Consider the following 15,131-nt stretch of genomic DNA (forward strand, 5'->3'; position numbering starts at 1 on the left):
AATACGTCCGTCACAACGACATGCCCATCTACGAGGCCTCGGAGCGCGTGCTCAGGGCCTTCCAGGATGAACTCATGCCCGCCGAGTCCCTGTCAGAGTTCTTCGATGTTGTAGGTCAGTATACATATGCACCTGATCAACTTTATAACTGTTGGATCATCAAAACTGAAAGAAGGATTCTTCAGCACTTCAGCTTCAGACATTAAAGTAAAATCTGAATATCTGCAGCTCTACTTTGTCATTTAAGACGGGTCGACACTTGACATTAAATTCTTGCCTGTTTCAAGTTCTAATGTTATCATACAACTTGTCCTCTTGTTTCTCTTGCAGGTCTCCTCTCTGAAATCGCAGACCCAGACCTCTTCCTGCAGGATTTGTTGAACTCTTTGCCCTGATGGCCAACCTCAACCCACACCCATCCACAACACACAACAACCCTGCAAATAATGTTGGGACACCTACCAACTGGAAGAAAAAAAAAGAAAAAGATTTTCTCTTTTTACACACTGACACACATGCTGACACACACAGAGTATACACCATGCTTCTTTCTCACGCCCCTCCTCCATATGACATTTTCAAATTAACTTTAAGCAGAAACTATATGTAGTCTAAAAAAGTCATCCACTTTTGGCAACATCTCTGTAAGGTTTAACACAAAAACACAAAGCTGTTAAAGGGTGGAAGGAACACACTAAAACAGAATTTACGCTCTGCCCCTGTGATTCAGACCGCTTCAGTCTAGAGTTGAGGACATGACTGAGTTTCTTGCCAAGCTTGAGACAAGAGATCTTAGACTCTGCTATTCATTTAAACCAGAGAGTTTGTGTTTCTGGTTAATGACTGTTACCGCCAACATACCTGAAGCTTTACCATTGTTCTGTCTTTGAAGGACATCACAGATTGTCACAGAATGGCTGGTTGAGTGTATTTAATTATTCATGTTCAAAGATAATAGTTTACTGGTTGATGGGAATAAATCTTGAATTCTGTTTTAGGGTGGAATTCTGTTTGGCTTTCACCCCCCTTATATTGGGGTGCAATGCTGAGGTAACTGAAAATGTTTTGGGATTTGACCCACCATGTGTTAAGAGTGGCATTTAATTTTATCTTGTTTTCCTTTTTGTTTGTTTGGTTTCAGTTGTTTTTGGTCAGGGCTTTTTAAAATGACAGAAGGTTTCAGTGTCACAGGGTTTTGAGCTGGCCTGTCCTTTTCTTTTGGACTTTTGCTGTTTGGTCTCTGCGTAGGTTCTAACTGGAATTTGAGTGGTGGACAAAAAAAAGGTTTTTGATTTGTGTGTAGGTGTAAGTTTTATTTGATCAACCTCAGAAGAAAAAGAATGATGAATAAAAGCGTTTCTTTTGTTTTTTTTTCCATAAAGCTATGCCTTTGTGACAAAGTGAACTTTGGACTTGTGAAAGATTCCATCTGTTGCAATGAAGTATCAGACCTGTCGAAATTAATAATAAAACAGACCTACATTATATCCTTAAACACTTTTCTTTGATTAATTGTTTTGTCATTTATTTTTTTTTGCCTCCCCAGCAGTTTCTTTATTTCTCGGGCCTCTCTGGACTCTATGAGTTTTCCCCAAAATCACTGGCAACACTCTTGTGTCAATCCCCAGCACAGATGTCTGGAAAGCAAAGTGCCGCTGAGTTTTATCCTCAGTGATCGACCTTTTTGACTTAGAGACTGCTAAAACAGCGCCCTTGTACTCGAGAGCTGAATGCATGGTGTGGAGTTCGCCCAGTTTGTTGTAAATTCGCCTATTCCCGCTGCTACAATGTTCATTGTTCAACTGTTGCTGAATGTCTGCTTTTTGAATTTAGCCTATGATTAATAAAGCCGTAATAATTCCAAATGTGATCCAGGGTGGCAACCTCTTCTGTTCCATCTGCTGTTTACGCTCTTTAAAAGGATGTGTCACTCTCTAAAACAGCACATTTGTTTTCAACTGAGCATAGAGGGCGAGGGCTGAATTCCATTTAGCTGCCTACGTTTTAGGGTCCTGGTATTGTGCATGTTTGCTCACCATCATTGCTTATTGAGACACTTGAATGGAACAGAGTCACTGTGTTTGCAGAAACACCTGTTTTTTACTACTGTGAGAAGTTAAAATGTCTGTGAAACAGGCCTGTCAAGAGGCACAAAATAGACACATTTAAAATGCTTTGTTGTTAAGTGTGTAAGTGCTTTTTCTTATGCATTCAAAGTAGACTCACATCAGGGCTTTGTTTTTTTTCTTGTAGAGTTTGCCTAAAATCAAATTTTATTTATAGGAGTAAACAAATACATGTGTACAATAATGTATACAATAATGTATTTAGAGCTGTTATATTTTGAAGGGCATCTAACCCCCGAACTGTCTTATGAAAACTGTAGTAGACCACTGCATTGTTTTTCTTAATATTTAACAATAACAGAATTTTTTCCACACACTTTTGTTGTTTAATTGGAACAAAAACCTGAACGACTTTTAGGTCAATAATTGGAATATAAAGTTTCACCTGCACTTCTAAGATGCTGAGACCAGAAGATCATATCTGAGGTATGGCTTTATAAAGGCCACTAGAGGGTGATATTCATCAAGATGTGAGTGATGAAGCTTGTGACTCCCTTTGTTGAGCGTGAGCTGAAACAATAATATGAAACCTGACATGTTAAGTTTGCATGTGAAGTCGAAGTAATCTGTTAAAACTGGTGTTAGGTAATCATTCTCAACACAAAGTGTAAGTGATATGAAAATATCAGTTTATTATCAACACGTATGAAAGTGCACATTGAAAATTTCACTAATGGCTTTCAACACAACATGTCATGCATGACAATTAAAATAACAGCACTCACAATGTCATAAAACATTTACAACTCAAAGTATGCATTGGCATACACATTTCCCCTTTGTACAAAGGAATATGGCTTTTAGTTTTATAAAACCTCAACAATGTGGTCTTCAAGTGACCAGTATCAAGGAGTACTGAGGCTTAAGGCATGAAATGCACATTTTTAGGCCCTATTTGGACCAAAGAGATCACAGTGTATGTGGTGTAAATCTCCCATCTTGTCCACCTATAACACTTGAGCAAAAACACCCAACAGAGAGCAGAGTTTTCCACTGGGATCTTCTTTATGTTCAGTACTCGACACAGTCCCATCTCAGTTCATGCACGTGTGTGTCCACTTCCTACTGGCAGCACAGCGGCACCGCGTCCTCGGCAGGTGAGGGGAACAGCCGCGTGGCCGCTCTGGAGGACTTGTTGTAGCCGTTATGGAAAATCAAGGCCTTCTTCACTGTGAAGAAGGACACCGTCTTGTCCCACACGTCAGAGCTGGACACCGGAGTGTTGAGTTGGCTCTCCAGTGCCGAGCAGAGCCTCGCTGCTCTGTCGGTGCACTTCCTCTCCAGAATCATCATCTTACACATGCTGAGGAGAAAGAGAGAGGAACATCAGGTTAATGCTGATATACAAAAGACATTTGACACTTTACAGAAGCTGTATGAGCTATTTAAAGGGTTAGTTCACCCAGTTTAAAAAAACAGGAATATTTTCTCCCTCATCATTATCAAGCCATTCAGAATTTTTTTCATTTCATCTCAAAAACTGGGACAATAAAACCAAAACTATCTGCAATTGAAGTGAGAAAATGTTTTGTGGTACTTTGGGTGAACTGTCCCTTTAACAGATCACTTTGCTCATCTGCCCCGAAACCAGAACACACGGTCACACACTCCCAGTCAATGCTGAGAAGTGTAATTTGTGCATGAATCGGGGCCCTGATAACCTCACAAAAGCAAAATACTAAAACATTCCACTGACCCCGCCGTGACCTTGAATGAGACCAAAGATCAAGGAAAAGAAATGAGCGGAGGATGAGGCAAATGAACATCTTCTACAGATGAGTTTTTCTGCATTTGAGCTTACGTTGTGTGCTGATCCCTCATGGTGAATACGCAGTCAGATAGCGTCCGGGTCCAGGTCTGTGTCGGGTGCGAGTGGCGTTCAAGGTTATGATTTTAGCCACTGAGACCTCCCTCCTTTATATACTTATGCCAACGTTCCCATCGATTTTAATGTGATGCTGGTTCTCACAGTGGTTGGCCAATCACAAAGCAGAGTTATGACAATAGGATGTGAATGAATTAGTTGAATTCATGGGTCACAATGGCCCCAGTCCAAACAAACAGGTGGGAGGGGTCCTGCGCTGGCCTCTCTGCTGATGCTCCACAACAGAGGGAGAGATGTCCTTATTGTATAGACTGGGAGTGATATGTGGTGGGAACATGGAGGAAACATGTCTGCCTGGAAAAGTATGTCCATTTAACAACACGTGGACAGAGATGTTCAGTGTATAGCAGGGTGCCATCAGGCCTGAGCTCCCACTTTTAACTCTAAAAACTGGAATAAATGGTGAAGTTGTGCTTTTTAAACATCAGCAAAATGTAAAATCATTGCAGAAATAATCACAACTTACACTATTATAGATGTAGTACAGTTATACTAGCTCCAGTTATAGTTTATCATATTGTTATTATTTGTTATATTTGTGTCCTTAATGTGCATTTGGTCCCTGAATCCACTTCTTACAACCTTTTCATCTTTTTCATCATCCAGCTTGTGATGTATGTGATTTTTAGGCCCTTTTCTTGATAAATGTGCAAAACAAACTTCATCAAACTTTCCACAAAGTTTCCCACCCTCTTCACACACACACTCCCTATTCTTCTTATTTAACTTTCTGTCTCTATTTCAGCCTCTCCAATTCTCACGGTGAGTGTCTCCCATGCTTGATTGGCTGACAATAGCGTACGATCTGTCCAGATGGTGTGCCTGTAGGCCCTGTTGACAGCACTGTGTTCCCGTGTGTGTGTGTGTGTGTGTGTGTGTGTGTGTTGGGAGGGGGTTGGTCACTCCATCTTTGTTCGATGGGGCACACTTCCTTTGTGCAGCCGGCCTCAGTGTCATTAACACTGAAGTGTGGGAAGCCTGGGACCACAGCGGCTCCCACGTTCCACACAGGCAGGAAGGGAGCGTGTGACTGAGACGTGGCCAGCGGCAGGCAGGTCAGCCAGCTGTGTGTGTGTGTGTGGGAGGGAAAGTGAAGGAGAGTGTGGCTGTCTCTGTGAGTATGTGGGGGGTTTGCCTGATGTGTGAACATGTGCTGGGAGTGTGGAGACTGTTAGGATGTTTACAGTTGAAGCAGTTTTCTTCAGATCATCGTGTTCGTCTGCCGTCAAATGAAAGCGGACAGACTGAACTTCAAAAGCAGCAAAATATCCTGTGTTAGTATTACAGATCTGGTTCAAAACCATCACTTAACACTTCATTATTATTATTTATTACAGTGATGATTTCAAAGCTCCTGAAAATATGTTGTTTTCTCTATAAAATGAAACAGTAGCTGATTAATTCGCAATTAAGTAAGAAACATTAAGGAAAACATCTTTAGCTAGTTACAAATGAATGATTTAATGTCTAATAAACACTCAAAAACTGATTTGATCAGATTTGATTAAACAACTTAACTAACCTAACTGTCATTATTCATATACTCTACATTCTAAGATATTAGATGTATTAGATATATTGTAATCTAAGAGGATTTTTATCTTATTACAGCTTGCCTCAGTTCTGTCAGTTGTGATAACATTGTTCTTAAAAATAATTGCTTAGATCCTCCAACAAGGTCTGATGCAAGCAGCAACAAGTCAACAGTGTATCCAGATTATCTAAAACACTTCATTTAGAGGGAAATCTGAAAGTGAGAGCACTCTAATGTCAGTAATAAAACCTTTTTGCACAAGAAAACACCTGGTGAAACAACTAATATTGTTCTAATTTTGACGGATGATGAACCAGCCGTCATTATAATAAGACGCTGAATAAGAAAACAGGTTTTCTTGGCCTTTAATTAAAAAACTATTTTGGTGTGTGGGCCACATATTCTCTTTTCTTCATCAAGTACACTTTATTCCCTCAAACCTGCGGAGGAGCTCTTTTTCTATTCATCTCTGAGACGTCTCAACTGTTGCACAGCTCCATGAGCAAAGTCTGCCGTGTCAAACTGGTGGAAGTGGCTGCATGTTGGCCTTTTCTAATGCTTGGCCCTGCGTAACACCCACGTGTGCCTGGTGGCGGAGGCACTTTGTGCTCAATTTCGTGGCGGTGGAGATGACATGAGACAGCGGCGTGCTTCCCTCTGGGGTCACCACTTTCCCATATCAACACAAGCAACGGGTCAGTCTCCCAGCTACACCCCCCTCCTCGCTCCCCACCGCCCCACCCCGGGCTCTTTCTCTCGCGGTCTATTCCTCCACCTGCTCCCCGGAGACACACTCATTGTCCCCACGGCTATAAACACTTCATTGAGCATGTGGCAGCCCTGCGTTCCTCAAAGCCCTTCCCAGCGCTCTCATTGGCCCGGGGACTGTGAGAAACTCCAACAAGCCCAAGACCCACACATTCATATGGAGATTTGGGTGTATAAATACAGGGCGGAGGCAGAGGAGAAGGCAGCTCAGATTCAACTGGCTCTTCATACCGAGCAGGAACGCTCTGACTCTACAGCTATGGCACCCACTGTTTTTGGACAAGCAAGCTTTCCTAAGGATCACCTGACTCCTGCTCATAAGGTACACTTGATTTCTATAAAGACACATAACTCCCTCGCTCAATTGTGCTCATTTGATGTGAAGAGGTTTGATTTGTTTTCTAAATGATTTTTCTCTTTCTTTTCTTCAGCTGAGAAAGCCAATGGTGGAGAAACTGCGCAGAGACCGCATCAACACCAGCATCGAGCAGCTGAAGTCCCTGCTGGGCCCCGAGTTCCTCAGGCAGCAGCCTGACTCCAAGCAGGAGAAGGCAGACATCTTGGAGATGGCCGTGTCCTATCTGAGAGGCTGGCAGCAGCAGAAGCAGCAGCAGCAGCAGCAGGCCAGCGTGGCCTCCGCCTTGATGACGGCCGGTGACGGCTACTCCCGCTGCGTGCAAGAGGCCGTGAGCTTCCTGTCCCACTGTGAGGTCCAGACCCAGGCCCACAGACGGCTGCTCAGCCACTTCCAGGGTCTGCAGGCGTCCAGCAGGACCAGCCACAGTCCCTCCACCCTCTCCCCTCCTGGCTCTCCCCTCCATCAGGTCAGCTCCAGCAAGGGCGTGAGCCAGGCCAGCGGTGCTCTGTGGAGGCCCTGGTAGGATGGAGGCAGCGTCAGCTCTGCACAGAGAGAACGAGAACTACGTCTGTGAACGTCATGGACAGAAAGTTGAGGACTCACTGAAGTCTGTTTCCTTTTGCTTTGGCAGGAGAGTCAATACTGTTGAGTTTTACACTCTTGGTGAAATGGGCACACTGTGCCAGTATTCCTTTGGAAGGACTGAAATGATTCAGGTTTTACTGAATATGTACACTACGTGTATACACATCATACACTTTATAATTTAGAGTGTTTACTGTGTTTATTGTTCCTGTGGGGAAGAAAACTCCTGAGTTCTTGTTTGCTTTGCAAACGTCACTGAATTATTTCACTGTAACACCCACATTGGGTTGAAAGTATAAGTGTCTGAGACACTGTTTGATTGTCATGTTTAAACTACTGTCTATCTTTGATACTGAGTATCACTGACTGATGCATTTCATCAGCTTACTGCTGATGAATCAACAACATCCCATAACTGGATCCCATGGATCCACTTGTACTGTAAATCATATTATGATTCTACATTATTATGACTATATGTAACCATTGTTTGGTCTATGTGTTACTGTTGGACTCGTTCCTGTTAACTGTTCAGTTGTGATTCTCATATGAGATGATTTTCTATCTTCAAATGAATATCTTTTATAAAGACATGTTATGTTGATATCAATCCTTGCTAAAGGGGTCTGTTGAACTGCTTCCTTGAGAAGTTTCTCTTTGAAAAAAATAAATGGAAAACTTCACATGAAGTTTTGAAAACATAAACAACAGTTGTGTTTTTACTTATTTCAGATGAGACATTATTTCAGAGGACAAAGTACATCTAAAATCACAGATAAAGCCTTTGAGTCCTAAATGACTGAATGAATGATCAATCAACTCCTGCGTGCAGGAAATAGCTCCATTATGGACTACACACTTGAATCCAGTCAGTTTGACTGTTGGGTCTTGCTCAGTGGAATAGCAGCACAGAAATCAAGGTTTGATTCCTGTAGCAGTTTGTTCGGGTCATGCCAAAAATGTGCTGCTCAGTCAGGTCATCACAGCTCACTCTAACTCTGCACACTCACTTTGTTGCTCCGTAAGTCCTCTCACTCCAGACAGACAGACATTCAACAGTGTGTCATTCTTCAGTGCACTTATACAAAGGAGGACAAAGTTGTATTTATGCTGCTACTAAAGCAAATATAAAAATATCTGTGTGCTCAGGTCGGTGGTGCTGCTCATTAATGCTGCATTTAAAACTCTAATCTTACTCTAGTTAATGGCTGTAAATGTGTGTTTTGACCCACACTGATTCACTTGCGATGTGGATTATTCCTTTTTTGTGTGAGTCGTCTCAGGCTTGACTTTTCTTCAACAAATGAGTTTAAGCATGAGTTTAAAAAATATAATTAATGCTATTCAGGGAAGTTTTTGGCTGTTTTCTGCTGTGTCATTAAAGTTTCGTCTTATCTGACCTTGCTGGTGCACAGGTATTCAAAAAAAACTGAAAAACTGGGGCATGGAGACACCCCCGCACACCACATGTCCCACTTCTGCTGTGGTGGTCGTGGCATGCTGTCTAGTGCTTGAATTATGTCTCAAGTGCCACAAAAGTCTTTCACAACTATTTGTGTGTGCAGAAGTTGTGGAGAATGTGGCATGCCTGGGACTTTCTCAGGGTCTAGTTGGCCAGGCCAGATGGTCTGGCTGAGGCTGCCTCCCCTCCCCCTTCAACAGGAGATCAAACACCGTAGCTAATGTGATGTGTAACAAGACACACTTCTATTGTTCGTGTCTCGGGGCCAGTGAATAGGCGCAGAGTGTGGGAAACGGGAGATACCACACTCACAGAGAGATGGCTGACGGGAAGCCGCTCTGCGCCGCCGCAGGTCTGAGCGATGGCCGAGACTTTATGGCAGGAATTCAGAGGTCTCAGGCTGCTGGTGGGAGGGGAACTCGTCTTCACACACACTTGTAGACAAAGACCCCCAGCAGCCGTGTAGTGCACACTAACTTTTCAGAGGAGGCACAAATTCACACAAACATGTCGACAATGCAATCAATGGAGAGGAGACATAATAAAGCCAAACGTGGACGTGACTTGACAGATTGACAGTTTCTGTGCTCCAATGGTTCACTGATGACGAGACAGATACAGGCATGAATTAAGAGAGAGAAGCTGTATATTTACTCAGATATACCTAAATAAGCAAATGAAGAGCAAGATAACAAGTGCTGATGTTTATACAGGAAACTATCTGGCAGGTTGCTTCTTCTCACTTTAAATGGATGTGATGCAGGAAGCGATCAACAGGTCACAAACCTGCTCAGAATTAAATATATGCGCGTTTGTTCAAGTTATTACTATTTTTGTGTTTGTTTGTTAGTTTTCCTCCTTGTGGTCTTTTACACGCCATTTTAAATCACAGAAACATCCTGAAAAACCCTCCACTTCATTTATTTCATGGATTCACTGATAAAGATTTTACATTCAACATTAGATGAGCTCATGTCTTATGACTTGATTGACATTATTTCTTTGAAGTATGTCAACATGTAAAGGAACATATGGAACTTTAACTGATCTGAAAGTGAGGAAATCAGCAAAGCTGGTAATACTGTTGATACAGTTTAGTGGATTTCCATTATTCATGCATTAAAACCTATTAATCTATGAATGCATGCATAATGTAATGCTTGGACATTTCATTACTTTTTGTACATTTTACTCTGAATATTTGTTTACTTTTAGTTTGCCTGATGCAGACTCAGGGTTGAAGCATTGTAAGTGTGTGGATACTCTCCAATTTCCTTAATTTTAACTTGACTAACATCCTTGAATAGAGGACTTGGCATGGAACATTTGTGTTCAGGCATACCTACTTTAACTTAATTAAAACTTTGAGCACTTCTTTTAGCATTGTAGATGTGTGTCTGAAGCCTTAAATTAAAAGAGTCAACAGAGACTAAAGGCAGACAGTATACTCTGTGCCAGGCAGCGAAGCCTGTTGACTTGATTTTTCCCAGATGGACCGGGACACAGACTTTCTGTTTGTCCTGCAACAAAAGATCAATTAACATTCCCAGTGGAGCATTGAGGAGCAGCATGGCTTTGTAGCTCATTTACCCTGATGTTGGGGACTGGTGGGAAACTGGGGAGACGGGACTACTCACACTGCGCCCACAAGGCCGGCTTCACATCTGGGGCCAGCCAGTGATGGAGGCCCTCAGAGGCACGCTGCCAGCCCGCTCATAATGCCATTAACTTGACTCTAATTCGACACAGCTCATTCACAACAGGGCCTGCAGACCCTCGGGCGACGTGACACTGGATCTTATGATTATACAGTTTTTCAGCAGAACTCAGTGAGTAATATGTCACTAAAAACAACAACAATCCAAACGATCTGTTTCACCACAGACAACTGAGCTCGATGCAGTTCATCTCCACAAAACATGGAAACTAAATAACCAAGATCAAATATCCATCAGTTGAAAAGACTTTTCTCCCAAATCTAAATGATGAACTAATGATTTTGGTAATGCACTCATAATATTACAGGTATCTTTCATATTATCTCTGGTCATTAACACTGTCACCTGTGTTCAGGCCACATGGTACCACATTTTGGATAAAAGCCATCATAATCTTGACTTGTTTCTCGGCCCAGGCATGTACATATAATACTTGTCAGCTCTCGTCGTGTTGCTTTACATTGTTCTGTTTCTGCATGAACACAGACGGAAACAGAAATTAATGAGCGGAACAACAAACTAATTTAAAAAAATAACAAAACCACACGAGCTTGAACAGCGCCTCCGCACCGCACGCGGTCTTGCGCTCGCGCAGCGGAGCGTGTGCCGCTTGCCCGCTTTCACACCTGGGGCGCGAGTCGGCGGCAGCCTTTGATCTGCCTCTCTCTGCTCGGGTCATTGAAGTCTGTCCTCACCCGCCATTCCGGTGAGAAACTGGCGTTTTCGAGCCCGAAGAGCTGAAAGTAAAGCGCAACGTGAGGCAGCGCGTAGCTGGAAAAGCAACAGGTGAATGAAATGAATGAAACGTTTCACTTGCAGCCTGATGACATCACTCTTCGACGTTAATCTCCTGCCTGCTGCTTCCTTTCTCTGTCAGCGTGTCCTCCTCATTTTAAATATGATTTAGCCTAATAGTCTAAAAAAGAGAGAGAAACAGCATTTTCATGTGTCCAGATGCTCCTGTCTGTGTGTCAAAACGCTGTTTGGAGGAAGGGAAACCTTCTTTGAAGAGAAAATGAAAGCCTTCAGCTTATATTGTTTTATTGCAGTGAAGCATTTGGTCCTTAATTGCAGTTATCCCCCTTTGAAGATGCTCACTTTGGTGTGTATCACTTCCCCTTATTTGACTTCTAAAAAATTAAATTCTGATTCTGTGATAAATTCTCAGATGACACTTGATAAAGTGTTAATTACCTGTTGCCTATCTTGGGAAACATGCCTCACACAGATAAACGCTCTGTGAGTTATTGACGTGTCTTCCATTGTTGTGCTGGGAGTCCCACTGGTCAGAGTGTGGGAACCCCAGCCCAGCCCGAGCCACATGGCTTTGTTATGCTAATGTCTTAGTATAAAATGAGGAGCGGCTCCTCCACAGAGATCAGAGCTTACAGTGTCATCCAGAAGAAGCTGCTCTTCACCTGCACAGACATGGCTCCCTGCTCCACCAACTACTCCTCTGTTCACCACATCAGGATCTCTGAGAGAGACAGCATCAAAGTGAGTACTGGAGGGGATTTGAGGCTTTTGCATCAGCTTGTACAGTACACACGTATGCTGATTGTTTGTTGCTGCATTTGAATCCTGAGCTTACCTTTCTGCCTCCTCTTCCCCAGTTGAGGAAACCTCTTGTGGAGAAAATGCGCAGAGATCGCATCAACAGCTGCATCGAGCAGCTCAAGGTCATTCTGGAGAAGGAGTTCCACAAGCAGGAGCCCAACTCCAAGCTGGAGAAAGCCGACATCCTGGAGATGACGGTGAGCTTCCTGAGGCAGCAGCTACAGCCGGGCCTCTGCCACAGCGACTACAACCAAGGCTACTCTCACTGCTGGAGGGACTCTGTGCACTTCCTCTCTGCAGGATCCAACACAGAGGCCTCTGTCACTCCTCTGAGGGGCATCCAGCGGCAGGAGCGGCAGCAGCTCCATCAGGCCCAGAGAGCTAGCAGCTCCTCCACAGTCTACACCAGCCTGAGGTCCACCACGCTGCAGGACAGCAGTGGCAGCAGCAGCAGAGGGCCCATGTGGAGGCCTTGGTAGAGACTCTGACACACAGACACTCTGAGACCTGAGGGGAGCTGCACTCTTCCTCACTATGTAGGAAATATTTTTCCAGCCTGCTCATTCATGGTGGGTTTCCTTATTGTCTCATCACATTGATGGACAAGTAGTAAAAGCCAAGGCTCTCACTTATTTGAAGATCGTCCTGCTTTGACTTTGATTCACATCTGATGTTTGCTTTTCCTTTGTGTGTAAAGCTGGATGCTTTTGAGTGATGATATTTTTGTCAAATCGTGTGAAATGACTGTTTACTCCAGTGGAGTTTATCTTTGACTGCTTGATGTAACAGTATAGATATCTGTCATACTGTGTTATACTGACAGCTGCTGTTGAGAATATTTCTCTTCTGTTCTTAATTATCTATGCCAAGTTTTATGTATGAGGATGAAGATGATGATGTTGTTGTGCATGTGTGTACGTGGGTGGATGTACATATTAACATTTTTAATGGGATGTTGATATTGCTGTTTTGCTATCACATTTAGGCTCTTAAAACTCATTTCTTAACATTTGTATGACAATTAACAATAAAAAGATACAATCATTGAAAAAACACTGATTATTTTCTTTCATAAATCACATAAATTTATGTATTTTTGATGTCACTTCAAGAAATGCTGAGAAATTCCTGTTTAGAAAAAGGAAAAGTTCATGCCAGCATTCTTTTGTTTTTCAGCATCATTTTTCATCTTCCTCTGGTTATAAGTGTGATTGGTCCAGGAAGCAACAGATATCAAGATTTTGTACATGCAAAAGTTGTGCTCAGACTGAAATACTATAATATTAGTACAGACGTTTCCCTCCTCTGATTTAAGCTTGACATATTAGAAAACATGACATTAATATGAACTCTTTTAAACCAGAACTCATTCCACGAAAACAGAAAAAATTAAAGTTGTATTCTAGACTATAGACTAAACTAAAGGGAGGTTTAAATTGTGGTAGAAAATTATCAACTGGTACTTATGGAACCACACATGGAAATATGAATTTTATCTGCATTTACTAAACAAAACCAACTCCCTGATGGCTGGAAAAAGCATCAAGTGTCATAACAACACACATATCTATCTATCTATCTATCTATCTATCTATCTATCTATCTATCTATCTATCTATCTATCTTTACCCTGTCCATAACCATAACCATACTTGCATAACCCTAGGCCTCACCTTAAACCCAACCTTACCCTAACTTTAACCCAACTCTTCACCCTAAAACTTCATGATTTACATTATGGGGACTTGCGTTTTGTCTCCATATAGGAGATGGGTTCCCACGATGTTAGTGTGTAAGCAGATATATGTCGCCACAGCGTGAGTCATACATGTCCACACACACCTGAAATTGTCATAAATGTCATATTGTTTTTTGAATAACTTGTGTACTCTATTCACAAGTAATGATTTACACATGATCCAAACCAGCATGAACAAATGACTTACAGAACATTTTGTCAAGTACTTTCATCCTTTATTAAAGGCAGATAAATCGCAGCAAACATGTAGACAGTTTAAGTTTAACTTCACACAATGAGTATATTTTCTGTTATCGAAAGGAACAGAACACAGATGACAGCCCCATTGTGAGGCATGAGGACACTGTGATATCATTTTACTGAAAGGAGCAGTGTTACATATGTGTTGTGAATGATCTCCAGTGTGAACTTGTGATTGAGAGGATAGAATGCCTATTACTTATATTCTCATCAATATGATGAAACACCAGAAATGCTCAGCAACAACATGAATGAGCAGGCTGGAAAAATATTTCCTACATAGTGAGGAAGAGTGCAGCTCCCCTCAGGTCTCAGAGTGTCTGTGTGTCAGAGTCTCTACCAAGGCCTCCACATGGGCCCTCTGCTGCTGCTGCCACTGCTGTCCTGCAGCGTGGTGGACCTCAGGCTGGTGTAGACTGTGGAGGAGCTGCTAGCTCTCTGGGCCTGATGGAGCTGCTGCCGCTCCTGCCGCTGGATGCCCCTCAGAGGAGTGACAGAGGCCTCTGTGTTGGAGTCCCTCCAGCAGTGAGAGTAGCCTTGGTTGTAGTCGCTGTGGCAGAGGCCCGGCTGTAGCTGCTGCCTCAGGAAGCTCACCGTCATCTCCAGGATGTCGGCTTTCTCCAGCTTGGAGTTGGGCTCCTGCTTGTGGAACTCCTTCTCCAGAATGACCTTGAGCTGCTCGATGCAGCTGTTGATGCGATCTCTGCGCATTTTCTCCACAAGAGGTTTCCTCAACTGGGGAAGAGGAGGCAGAAAGGTAAGCTCAGGATTCAAATGCAGCAACAAACAATCAGCGTACGTGTGTACTGTACAAGCTGATGCAAAAGCCTCAAATCCCCTCCAGTACTCACTTTGATGCTGTCTCTCTCAGAGATCCTGATGTGGTGAACAGAGGAGTAGTTGGTGGAGCAGGGAGCCATGTCTGTGCAGGTGAAGAGCAGCTTCTTCTGGATGACACTGTAAGCTCTGATCTCTGTGGAGGAGCCACTCCTCATTTTATACTGAGACATTAGCATAACAAAGCCATGTGGCTCGGGCTGGGCTGGGGTTCTAACAATGGGACACACATCAATAACTCAGAGGTGAAGCAATCACAGGCTGACCAGCAGAGATAAAAACATTCCCAAGATATATATCAG

The 15,131-nt window shown here is 42.9% G+C and overlaps 4 protein-coding genes across 9 annotated transcripts in view; 3 read left to right on the forward strand and 1 right to left on the reverse strand.

The window, feature by feature from the left end:
* Nucleotides 1-1,870, forward strand: part of ubr4 (ubiquitin protein ligase E3 component n-recognin 4) — a 57,083-nt gene extending 55,213 nt beyond the window's left edge. For all 6 annotated transcript variants that reach the window (XM_041946705.1, XM_041946706.1, XM_041946707.1 and 3 more), the window contains 2 exons: nt 1-114; nt 331-1,870. The exon at nt 1-114 is cut by the window's left edge and continues 49 nt beyond it. In XM_041946705.1, coding sequence (XP_041802639.1) covers nt 1-114; nt 331-395 — 179 coding nt within the window. In that variant the 3' untranslated portion in view covers nt 396-1,870. The remainder of the gene's footprint in view (nt 115-330) is intronic.
* Nucleotides 1,871-6,470: 4,600 nt separating this feature from the next.
* On the forward strand, nt 6,471-7,234 carry LOC121613162 (transcription factor HES-5-like). The gene is made up of 2 exons (XM_041946450.1): nt 6,471-6,635; nt 6,745-7,234. Exons 1-2 carry the CDS (start codon nt 6,471-6,473, stop codon nt 7,192-7,194), a joined length of 615 nt encoding a protein of 204 aa, XP_041802384.1. The 3' UTR covers nt 7,195-7,234.
* A 4,630-nt stretch (nt 7,235-11,864) lies between these two features.
* Nucleotides 11,865-12,472, forward strand: her12 (hairy-related 12). The gene is made up of 2 exons (XM_041946564.1): nt 11,865-11,933; nt 12,050-12,472. Exons 1-2 carry the CDS (start codon nt 11,865-11,867, stop codon nt 12,470-12,472), a joined length of 492 nt encoding a protein of 163 aa, XP_041802498.1.
* A 1,856-nt stretch (nt 12,473-14,328) lies between these two features.
* Nucleotides 14,329-14,912, reverse strand: LOC121613305 (transcription factor HES-5-like). The gene is made up of 2 exons (XM_041946644.1): nt 14,844-14,912; nt 14,329-14,727 (listed from the first exon to the last, which is right to left on the reverse strand). The coding sequence occupies exons 1-2, from the start codon at nt 14,910-14,912 to the stop codon at nt 14,329-14,331; spliced, it is 468 nt and encodes a 155-aa protein (XP_041802578.1).
* Between the last annotated feature and the right edge of the window lie 219 nt (nt 14,913-15,131).

This window comes from Chelmon rostratus, chromosome 10 (genome assembly GCF_017976325.1).
Source record: "Chelmon rostratus isolate fCheRos1 chromosome 10, fCheRos1.pri, whole genome shotgun sequence".
Taxonomy (NCBI): Eukaryota; Metazoa; Chordata; class Actinopteri; order Chaetodontiformes; family Chaetodontidae; genus Chelmon; species Chelmon rostratus.

Coding starts and splice junctions, on each gene's coding strand:
- LOC121613162 (XM_041946450.1), top strand. CDS start 6,471: ATGGAGATTTGGGTGTATAAATACAGGGCGGAGGCAGAGGAGAAGGCA. Junction 6,636..6,744: donor ACCTGACTCCTGCTCATAAG/GTACACTTGATT, acceptor TCTTTTCTTCAG/CTGAGAAAGCCAATGGTGGA.
- her12 (XM_041946564.1), top strand. CDS start 11,865: ATGGCTCCCTGCTCCACCAACTACTCCTCTGTTCACCACATCAGGATC. Junction 11,934..12,049: donor CTGAGAGAGACAGCATCAAA/GTGAGTACTGGA, acceptor CCTCTTCCCCAG/TTGAGGAAACCTCTTGTGGA.
- LOC121613305 (XM_041946644.1), bottom strand. CDS start 14,912: ATGGCTCCCTGCTCCACCAACTACTCCTCTGTTCACCACATCAGGATC. Junction 14,728..14,843: donor CTGAGAGAGACAGCATCAAA/GTGAGTACTGGA, acceptor CCTCTTCCCCAG/TTGAGGAAACCTCTTGTGGA.